The sequence below is a fragment of the Cetorhinus maximus genome, chromosome 7 (genome assembly GCF_964194155.1).
Source record: "Cetorhinus maximus chromosome 7, sCetMax3.hap1.1, whole genome shotgun sequence".
In the NCBI taxonomy this organism is placed as follows: domain Eukaryota; kingdom Metazoa; phylum Chordata; class Chondrichthyes; order Lamniformes; family Cetorhinidae; genus Cetorhinus; species Cetorhinus maximus.
The window spans coordinates 66,934,593-66,946,603 of NC_135885.1; the positions used below are offsets into that span (position 1 = coordinate 66,934,593).

A 12,011-nucleotide genomic window follows, 5' to 3' on the forward strand; every position below is an offset into this window, starting at 1 on the left:
ACACCCTCAACTTCTCTCTCCCCCCACCCCCCCCACCTTAAACCAGCTTATATTTCTCCTTTCTCCTAACTATGCTTCAGTTCTGCCGAAGGGTCGTGAAGGCTCGAAACGTTAACTAATTTCTTCTCCACCGATGCTGCCAGACCTGCTGAGTTTTTCCAGGTAATTCTGTTTTCATTTTCCAAGACTCACTGTTTTCTGCCCTTAAGCCAATTTTCCATCCAAGCTGACACTGATCTTGCTATTCCATGCGCCTCAAGTTGTTAACCAACCTTCATGCAGCACTTTCTCAATAGGGGTTTTAAGGAAGCATTCGACAGCATTCACTTCATCAACCTTTTGTGTTGCTTCATCAGAAAATTCAATTCAATTTGTCAAACGTGACCCCTTAATTTAACTCAAACCTCTCCAAATGCCTCTTAATTTTTTTCTTTGATTATTATTTCTGAAACCTTACCCGTCACCGATGTTAAAATGAATGTCCTGTAGTTACTTGGCATGTCCTTCACCCTTTCTTATACAAGGGTATCATAGTTGCCATTGTCCAATTCAGTGGCACCCCCAGTGTACCTAGGGAAGATTGGAAGATTATAGCAAACTTTTTTTCACTCTAACTTTCCTTAGCAACCTGGGATGTAAACCATCAGGACCAAGAGACTTAGCCTCTCTAAGTGAAGCCAGCCTTTCCAGTACATCATACCTATCAATTTTCACCCCATCCGTTGCATCTAACCGTTCTACTGATATTTTGTCAGCATCCTCCTCAGAAAACACAGATACAAAGTTCTCATCAAGTATTCCAGCTTTGCTCTGCGTGCCTCAAGATATATCACCTCCTTTGTCCCTAATAGGCCCCACCCATTCCTTATCACCTGTTAATTATTTGCATCCTGGGTGTCGCCTTTTAATGTTAATTACATTCTATTCTCATATTCTCTGTCACTCGCCTTTTGTTCTTCACTTCCCTCTCAACTTTGGCCTGGTTCTCCCTTGAAGAATTCACCCTACTTGCATCATACACCATTTTTTGTTTCATCATATTCTCTATCTCCCTCATCATCCAAGGAACCTTTGGCCTTGATTCCCCTACTACCTTCCCATTTTGGGATATACCTAGCCTGAACCTGAAGCAGCTTCCTTAAAAATCACCCATTGTTGACCACAGCGGTACAAACCATAATCTTACGAGACTGAAGGATACCAAGTTCCATTACAGTTTTTCCTGTCAAACTTTGGTTCCATTTACCCTGGCTAGGTCCCCTCTCAACCTATTGAGGTTAGTCCTCTTCCAACTTAGTAGTTCTACTTTAGATTAAAATAAAAACATAAAATGCTGGAAATAGTTAGCGGGTCTGGCAGCATCTGTGCAGAGAAAAACAGAGATAACATTTCAGGCCATTGACCTATCATCAGAACTACTTTCATGTACTTTAGATTGTTCCTTACTCTGCTCCATTACTAATCTAAATCTTATGATATTATATCACTCTTACCCAAATGTTCTCCCGCAGACACTTAGTCCACCTGGCTCACCTCATTCCTCAGTAACAGGTCCAGCAATGCCTCCTTCCGAATTGGACCAAGATGCTGGGTGAAGAAGTTCTCCTGAACACGTTTCAGAAATTCCTCCTATAATAAAAACCGAATTGTAAGCTTAGCTTTTCTCTGTATCCATAAAAAACTTCCACACTGACACTTTTATTATATTCAAAAAGCAACAGCTGCCCACAAGGGTCAAAATTATTTTGTTTTTACCAAGAGCTACTTTTTGATTTCTGGGGGGCTGCTACTTCTATTTTCAAGGGCTCCTTTTTAATTCTCACTAACACCTTTATTAAATGACGCAGTCACGTTACATCTGTATTTATGCTGAATTTTTTTTCCAGGGTTTCCTTCTTTAGGTAGCACAAATATTAGACAGAAAGACTCTAATGTATCGCAGGTCATCCCAAAATGGGGAGAGCTGTCCCTCAGACTGGTCAATCAGCAGCCTGACATAGTCATACTCACACCTTACAGATAATGTCCCAGACACTTCCTTCACCTTCTTTGGTCATGTCCTGTCACAGCAGCAGGACAGACCCAGCAGAAGTGGCACACAGTGGTATACAGTCAGGAAGGTGTTGCCCTAGGAGTACTCAACATCAATTCTGGACTCCATGAAGTCTCATGGCATCACATCAAACAAGGGCAAGGAAACCACCTCCTGATTACCACTTATTGGCCTCTCCTCAGCTGATGAATCAGTGCTCCTTCATGTTGAACACCACTTAGAGGAAGCACTGAGGGCCGCAAGGGCGCAGAATTACTCTGGGTAGGGGAACTTCAATGTGCATCACGAAGAGTGGCTCAGTAGCACCACTGCTGACCGAGCTGGCCCAGTCCTGAAGGACATAGCTGCTAGATTGGGTCTGTGACGATTGGTGAGGGAACCAAGAGGGAAAAACATACTTGACCTCATCATCACCAGTCGGCCTCCCACAGATGCATCTGCCCATAACAGTATCGGTAGGAGTGACCACCGCACAGCCCTTGTGGAGATGAAGCCCTGTTTTCACATTGAGGATACCCCCAGCAGCAGAATTGTACTCAACCACAATGTGTAACCTCATGGCCCAGCATATCCCTCATTCTACCATTACCACCAAGCCAGGGGATCAACCCTGGTTCACTGAAGAGTGCAAGAGCAACACCAGGCATACCTAAAAATGAGGTGTCAACCTGGCGACGTTACAGCTCAGGACTACTTGCATGCCAGGCAGCGTAAGCAGGATGCGATAGACAGAGCTAAGCGATCCCACAACCAGCGGATCAGATCTAAGCTCTGCTGTCCTACCACATTTAGTTATGAATGGTGGTGGACAATTAACTCACTGGAGGCAGATCCACAAATATCCCTATCCTCAATGATGAGGGAGCACAGCACATCAGTGCAAAAGATAAGGCTGAAGTATTTGTAACAATTTTCAGCCAGAAGTGCAGAGTGGATGATCCATCTTGGCCTCCGGAGGTCCCCAGGATCACAGATGCCAGTTCTTCAGCCAATTCAATTCGCTCCACGTGATATCAAGAAACGGCTGAAGGCACTGGATACTGTAAAGGCTATGGGCCCTGACAATATTCCAGCAATAGCACTGAAGACTTATGCTCTGGAAGTTGCCATGCCCCTAGCCAAGCTGTTTCAGTACAGCTATAACACTGGCATCTACCCAGCATGTGGAAAGTTGCCCAGGTGTGTCCTGTACACATAGAGCAGGCCAAATCCAACCCGGACAATTACCGCCCCATCAGTCTACTCTCGATTATCAGTAACATGATGGAAGAGAGTCATCAACAGTGCTATCAGGTGGCACCTGCTTAGCAATAACCTGCTCAATATTGCTTAGTTTGGATTCCACCGCGATCACTCATTATAGCCTTGGCTCAAACATGGACTGGAGCTGACCTCCAGAGGCGATGTGAGAGTGACTGCCCTTGACATCAAGGCACCATTTGACCAAGTATGACATCAAGGAGTCCCAGCAAAACTGGAGTCAATGGGAATTGGGGGAAAGCTCTCCACTGGTTGGAGTCATACCAGCACAAAGGAAGATGGTTGTGGTATTTGGAGGTCAATCATCTCAGTTCCAGGACATCCCCGCAGGAGTTCCTCAGGCTAGTGCCCTCGGCCCAACCATCTTCAACTGCTTCACCAGTGACCTTCCTTTCATCATAAGGTCAGAAGTGGAGATGCTCACTGATGATTGCACAATGTTCAGCGCCACCCGCAACTCCTCAGGTACTGAAGCAGCCCATGTCCAAATGCAGCAAGACCTGGACAATATCCAGGCTTGGGCTCACAAGTGGCAAGTAACTTTCCGCCACACAAGTGCCAGGCAATGACCATCTCCAGCAAGAGAGAATCCAACCATCGCCCCTTGATGTTCAATGGCACTACCATCACTGAATCCCCCACTATCAACATCCTGGGGGTTGCCATTGACCAGAAACTGAACTGAAATAACCATGTAAATACTGTGGCTACAACAAGAGGTCAGAGGCTAGGAATTGTGCGACGAGTAACTCACCTCACGACTCCCCAAAGCATGTCCACCATCTACAAGGCACAAGTCAGGAGTGTGATGGAATACATCCCAATTGCCCAGATGAGTGCAACTCCCACAACACTCAAGAAGCTTGACACCATCCAGGACAACGCAGCCCGCTTGATTGGCACCACATCCACAAACATTCACTTCCTCCACCACCAACGCACGGTAGCAGCAGTGTGTACCATCTACAAGATGCACAGCAGGAATTTACCAAGGCTCCTTCGACAGCATCTTCCAAACCCATGACCACTATCATCTAGAAGGACAATGGCAGCAGATAGATGGGAACGCCACCACCAGGAAGTTCCCCTCCAAGTCACTCACCATCCTGACTTGGAAATATATTGCTGTTCCTGCGCTGTTGCTGGGTCAGAATCCTGGAACTCCCTTCCTAACAGCACTGTAGGTGTACCTACACCAAATGGACTGCAGCGGTTCAAGAAGGCAGCTCACCAGCACCTTCTCAAGGGCAACTGGGGATGGGCAATAAATGCTGGCCCAGCCAGCGAAGCACACATTCCATGAATGAATTTTAAAAATACATCTTGCCATTTTCAGACACAACTGATTCTACAAAATACCCTTCTTAAGTAACATTGCCCAAATGAAAGAGAGAACAAGAGCCAGTCACTTGGGTTATCTACGTGAGTGACTAGTCATTCCTTGTCCGCCACAACTATGTTCATGTGCCTGATCGTGGGTTCACAGGGCCACTGAACTGGAATGTTTGGGATGACTCAAGTTGTACCACCGCATGGCACATCTTTTGATGCTCAGTTAGATTTGGATGCTAGAATAGTCATTTTAGTGCAGATTAGGATGAAAATGCTTGCCACTTATTTTGTTTAATTTGTGTTTTAAGGTAGTAGCGGGAATGGTTTCAGATATTGAGTATGCTGCTGGGTATTGTAGGTAGTATTTTGGATAGAGTGTTGAATGCCTCCTAAAAATAAAATTCTGTAAGTGAACGTTAATGTTTTTCTCAGCACTTTAATTTCTAATGCAGTTATCTTTTGTCTTTGTTCAGAGCCAGTGGAAGAGGACATTCTGCAGGTTGTAAAGTATTGCACTGACCTCATTGAAGAAAAAGACCTGGAGAAGTTAGACCTAGTTATTAAGTACATGAAAAGGTAAACTTGTTGAGATGTATGTCATGTTTTATGATTTCTAGAATAAGTACACTTTTCAAAATAATTTTCTACTTTTTGTTGGACTCAGTTTAAGAATAGTCTTTGGGTCTTTGCAAAGTATTTTATAATCAATGACATAGAACTTATTTTTGTACATTTCTAAGACATTTCAAATTTCAGTGATGCAGTCTCTTAGTCTCTGCAGACTATTTTTTTCAATTTTCTTTTGGTTTTCTCCTCACCAAATCAAAGGCTATTAGTATGAGAAGCACGTTTACATTCCAGTCACCCATTGTCTACCTGAAGCAGTCACAGGTCAAACATATAGTAAAGTTAGATACAGAGTTAAGTTTCTGATACTCTTCTCCAAGAAAATGGCTAAGGATGGATCTCAAGTCCATTATAGTTTAGCAATGTGATTGCATCACAGCAATGTAATCATCCTGTGACATTAGAAATTTAGGGTCAGATTACTCCAAGTTTTGCGTGAACGCATTCCCTCTAAAAGTTGGGTTACAATTGATAAATCTTATTTCATATTGAACACAGCCAAAAGATGAGCTTTTATTCATCACTGTGGCTGAATTCAATTCCAGGTTCTAGACGCAAAAAAAAAGTATGCTGAGCAACTATATTTTGAGATTGCTGATCTGACAGCAAATGTTAATGTTTCCTTCTGTACGTTATAAAGATGTTTGGATGCTAAATAGTTTTATCCTCTGCTGGTAGCACACATGGAATTGTTCTTTTGACTCTGGTATTTCTTTAAAATAATTGGAACTGTCGGTTTAAAAGTGGTGTTTTGAATAAATTTAGATTTGATTTAATTTAGCTGCATGCCTAATTACTGGTTCCCAAATTAAGCCTTTAAACTGATTTAGTTCAACAGAGATATAAGCATCAGACAAAGATTCAGGCAGTGAATTAGCAAATAATATCAAAGTTTATTGAACATAAGCAAAATAAACAACAATACACTTATCAATTAACTAATAAAAGAAAATAAAAGTACACATCAATTAAGCACTACATCAAGCCCTGCGCTGACAGGAAACTCCCATTGTCCCTCAGAATTTCATGCCTTCAAGTGGATGGACAGCCCAGAAGAAGCAGAAAACAGCCTCAATCCTTTGTGCCAGCAAGTATTCACCTCTGCCTTCAAAGGAAACTGTACTATCCTGCGTCCATACTGACAGGAATTCTGTCTCTGTCCCTGGGCCCACTGCTTCACTATCGATACCCTCGCTGCCAGAAAACTCCCGCTGTCCTCGAGGATCTGTCGATACAACCGGTTTCCCTTCACCTGATAAAATGGTTCCCATAACCCTCTTTCATAATGGCATCACCCCAACTTCACCCATAGTTATTGTTAATGGTTAATTGGTCAATAATGTTGTCTGGGTTAATTTCACTGGTTCTAGCTATTTGCACGCATTGCCTTAAACATAAAATGATAGATTATTTCAAGATGTATTTTGATCTTAATACCACACAAGTGCCTCATTCATTGAACCAGCACTGGGCCAGTCAATGTTGGTGTGTTCTGAACAGTGCCTATAATGGATAGTTCAGATTCCTTTCTCACAGCTTCTGCAACAGCACTTTTATGTTTCAAAGTTAAACCCGAAGAACATAGGGACATTGTTGCATTCTGTATGCAATACAGAAATAAATATAATCTGGCTCTTATTAAGTATTCAGTTATTAATTACTTATCCTTCAACTACAGGGTAATTGAGGTACTTTCTTCTAATACAATCACCTGTTGCTAATTGGCGACTACTACACAGTACTATGTTAACTTAGCTTTTTGTAAAAGGTTAGCAGCATTAACATGCCTTCTTTCCTGGTCACAAGTTAGTACAGAATGGCAACCTGACCTACTTGGTTTGTTGCAGAATACATGATTGTAACAAGCCTTTAAAATAAAATGGTCAAGTTAAGCAAGCACACTAAAGCCTATTAAAATAAAATCTTAAATCTAGGCCAGTTTACAGAACTGAAAAGTTTAAAATGCCATCTGCCATGTGTTGTAATGGCCTCTCATTTCAAGCAGGCCAGGACCATACTTCATTTGCTTCCTAATTATTTGACATATCAACATTTATGCCATCTCTTAAAAATCCCAAATCCTCCCCATTGCCATCTCCAGTAATTTATTGCTTTTCACCACAGTTCACATTTCACCTCTTGAACTCTTTTCTTCTTTCCACTCAAATTACTCTCTTACATTTTCTACTCCCAATTTCCAGTTCAGAGGTGCACATGCTTGTTTGTTGTGATATTCCTGCTGCTTGCCTCAATTCCTTTTGACTCAAATGATGCTGATGGTGGAGGACTAAGGCTGGAGCCACCATAGATAAAAAGTGGTAGCTGTTGGTTAGACATGAAGAAATTGTACCTGAGAAGTGAAGAAATAAAATTCATGCTTGTGTAGATTAAGTGCATTTGATTTGCAGGAAATTGACAAATATATAGTGGAATCGTCAAAAAAGGGTGGGCACGTGGAGGTGGTAATGGATATGAAGGAGGAACATAGGTGAATGAACAAAATGGGGAAAAAAAGGGCGGAGCTTAGGGAACCTTTAAGATTATGGAAGAGAGTCAAAGGATGAACCATTAACCACAGAACTTACAATTTGAAAGGAAACTAGGTAATAAAGATAGTTTTGCAGAGAAGCTAGATAATGGCAACTTAATTTCTAAATGCATGGTGTCAGTCCTTGCCAAGAGCTTTGGAGATGTTTAGGAAATTATTCAGAACATGCCTGGCTGTCAAATCACTTACTTTAGAGGATTAAGATTTCAATGAAGTTCCCAGGATAAGTCAGTAAAAATCATCTCCAACCAATCTGATTGAGTACATTACTGATTCTGAACCTTTCAAGGTTCATTGTCGAATGGTCCAAGTGGTTGTGGTGATCAGTGGCATTAATTCAGTAAACCCTTCACTGATTTTAATAGTGGGGTGGAGTCACATTTAACTGTTCAACTATTTCCATGAGGCTCCCTCTGAAGCAGCGCAAAAGTGCCAGCAAAATTATGACATGGTGTACATAATGGCATGAGTCACTTACACAAAATTTTCTGAAACTTCTGCACCATGATAATGATGCACGCTGTGGATTTACAGCACAAGTTTTCAGCAAATTCAATGCCATATGTTGAAGATTGATAGTGTACAACAAGAGTTAGAGGGAAGGCACTCCTTGAGGATTATAAAATGGATATGGGTAATCAATCAAATATTTATGAATTGCTAGGATTAAAAAAAAGTCCAGCAGCTTAGCTACCCAGACAGGGAGATAGATGACCCACTGTAAAAGCTGGTGTTACAGCTTTGGCTGACTTTCAGAACTGTTGTGATAACAAAACAACCACCTACCCATGTATTTTTAACATAGAAAATATCCCATGGTGTATCACAATGGCATAATAATAAGGAATCTCAGAGAGATTTGGTCCCTTGTTGGATATTAACTGCTTACCACTGCAAAGCAGTGCTGTTCAGAAATAGTGGTCGATAATGCCACCTGAAGCTAGAGGTTTGTTTTACACAGTTTCATATGCTAGATTGTTGAGCTCCACTCTTTTTGTCTCTTAATAGATTGCTGGTAATAGTGATGGTAATGGTGACCAGAAATTCCAGACCAACATGGTTTTGATAGAAAACCTTGGATTCTGCTAAATACTCAAATACCTTTCAGTATTGGATATATTCAGCATGTCAGGCAGCACTTAAGCAAACAACAGAGGAATTAACATTTTGGGTGTAGGTTCACAATTGAAACATTAATTCTTCTCTTTCCATAAATTATAATTTTTGTTTTGTTATTCTGTTTTTATTGCTCAGGTAAGTAGTGTTTTATTTGCCATACATAATCTGATACACACAAAAAAGGTGTAGTAAATTTTTACATAAATATTTTAGCCACTCTACTTTGATGCATCATCAAAGTCTATTTGTCTATTTAATGTTACGTCAACATATAGTATATAGGTGTGGCATTCAGTTGCTATTTACCACTCTGAGAGCAATGCAAGCAAAATTATACTTATTTTTTCAAAACATAATGTTCTGAGAGCAATGTATTTGTTGTTTTCTGACAGGCTGATCCAGCAGTCAGCAGACTCCCTGTGGAACATGGCTTTTGACTTCATTCTTGACAATGTTCAAGTTGTAATGCAGCAAATCTATGGAAGCACGTTGAAATTTACATGAAAAGACAACGCTAGTGATATTTTTAAAACCTAATACACTGGAGCCTGGAGCTCCCATCTTGTGCCATAAATCCTTTGTGAAGCTCTTAAAATTTGCATGGTAGTAACACATTGTGTTTTTATGAAAACATTTCTGATATTGAAAAAACATTTTGTAGATTTTTTTCTTGGCAAAAATTGTGTGCCAAATTCTTGTTGGAGTTGCATGTAAATAATTGTGTTGTATAAAGTATCATGTATGTAGCATACATTGTATTTACAAAATTGTTGTTTATAAAGTTTGTTTTTTAGTGTTTACTTCTATTTAATAAAAAATGTTTGTTGTGAATTTATAACACAAATCTCATCTAATTTTTTAACTTAAAATTAAATTATATAGTATATTGGCATTTCAAACACAAACTGTTGATACGATACTTCTGTCCAATATTGTTTAGTGAAAGTAGTTAGTTGCAACTGGCTAAATCCTACAGCTCTCAGCCTAAGAAACTTTTTGCGTATTTCCTATCATCTATAATTTGGTTACCTCAGTAATGGTATGTCAACACTGTAAACAAATACAAATGAAACTGAAAAATTAGTAGTAGGAAACAATTAATATTGTTTGAAAACAAACTGAAATGCCCATTTTTTTTTAAAACTCCAGACACAATTTTGGGTTGTTTACTGCTCAGTAGACTACAGTTCTCCCAATAATGTCCTGTTCTGTGGCAAAGTGGGGGTCAATTATTCACACAAACTCTCATTGAGTGCCAGTATTTAAAAAAACATTGAATGGAGGAGCTCCTATTTCTTAAGATCATGGTTGATCTTCATTCTCAACTCTATTTTCCTTCAATCCCCATATTCCTTGATTCACTTGGTCCAAAATTTATGAATCTCAGCCTTGAACACACTCAATGACTGAACAGCCACAGCCCTCTGGGATAGAGAATTCCAAAGATGCACAATGGGGAAGCGATGGCGTAGTGGTATTGTCGCTGGACTAGTAATCCAGAGACCCCAGGTAATGCTCTAGGGATCCAGGTTCAAATCCAATATCTGGGTTTGAATTCAATAGAAATCTGAAATTAAAGGTCTAACGATGGCCATGAAACCATTGTTGATTGTTATAAAAACCTATCTGGTTCACTATTGCCCTTTAGAGAAGGAAATCCGCTGCCTTTACCTAGTCTGGCCTACATGTGTGACTCCAGACCCACAGCAATGTGGTTGACTCTTAAATGGACCCGGTTGTGTCAAACTGCTACAAAGCCTCAAAAAAGGAATGAAACTGGACACGGCACACGGCATCGACCTAGGCACCAGAAACGGCAATGGCAAATTCAGCCCTGTCAACCCTGCAAAGTCCTCCTTACATCTAGGGGCTAGTGCCAAAATTGGGATAGCTGTCTCACAGAATAGTCAAGCAACAGCCTGTCATGGAATCATATCTTACAGATAATGTCCCAGACACCACCATCACCATCCCTGAGTGTTTCCTGTCCCTGCGATGGGACAGGACATACCCAACAGTCAGGAGGGAGTTGCCCTGGGAGTCCTCAACATCAACTCTGGACTCCATGGAGTCTCATGGCATCAGGTTGAACATGGACAAGGATTGCCACATACCACTCTCCCTCAGCTGATGAATCAGTGCTCCTCCATGTTGATCACCACTTGGAGGAAGCACTGAGAGTGGCAAGAGTGCAGAATGTACTCTGGGTGGGGGACTTCAACGTCCATCACCAAGAGTGGATTGGTAGCACTACTACTGACCGAGCTGGTTGAGTCCTAAAGGACATAGCTGCTAGACTGGGTTTGCGGCAGGTGCCAAGGGAACCAACAAGAGGGAAAAAGATACTTGACCATCACAATATGTGATGAATATCCTAATCTGGGATAGATTTCGAACAGATGCATTCATGAGGCGCTGTGGGCCATCAGCAGCAGCAGGATTGTGCTCTTACAATGTTAAGACCAGCAATGGCCTGGCATATCCCCCACTCTACCATTAACATCAGTCCAGGAGTCATACCAACACAAAGGAAGATGGTTGTGGTATTTGGAGGTCAATCATCTCAGTTCCAGGACATCCCCGCAGAAGTTCCTCAGGCTAGTGCCCTCGGCCCAACCATCTTCAGCTGCTTCACCAGTGACCTTCTTTTCATCATAAGGTCAGAAGTGGGGATGTTCACTGATGATTGCACAATGTTCAGCGCCATCCGCAACTCCTCAGATACTGAAGCAGCCCATGTCCAAATGCAGCAAGACCTGGACAATATCCAGGTTTGTGCTGACAAATGGCAAGTAATTTCGCACCACACAAGTGCCAGGCAATGACCATCTCCAACAAGAGAGAATCTAACCATCGCCCCTTCACGTTCAATGGCATTTCATTCACTGAATCCCCCACTATCAAAATCCTGGGGATTACCATTGACCAGAAACTGAACTGGACTATCCATACAAATACTGTGGCTACAAGAGCAGTTCAGAGGCTAGGAATCCTGCAACGAGTAACTTATCTTCTGATTCCCCAAAGTCTGTCCACCATATACAAGGCACAAATCAGGAGTGTGATTGAATA

At 41.4% G+C, this 12,011-nt stretch overlaps 1 protein-coding gene across 2 annotated transcripts in view; it reads left to right on the top strand.

Moving 5' to 3' along the window:
• Nucleotides 1–9,783, top strand: part of rev1 (REV1 DNA directed polymerase) — a 140,409-nt gene extending 130,626 nt beyond the window's left edge. For both annotated transcript variants that reach the window (XM_078545666.1, XM_078545667.1), the window contains 2 exons: nt 5,119–5,221; nt 9,332–9,783. In XM_078545666.1, the coding sequence (XP_078401792.1) occupies nt 5,119–5,221; nt 9,332–9,443 (215 nt within the window). In that variant the 3' untranslated portion in view covers nt 9,444–9,783. The remainder of the gene's footprint in view (nt 1–5,118; nt 5,222–9,331) is intronic.
• The last annotated feature ends 2,228 nt before the right edge of the window (nt 9,784–12,011 follow it).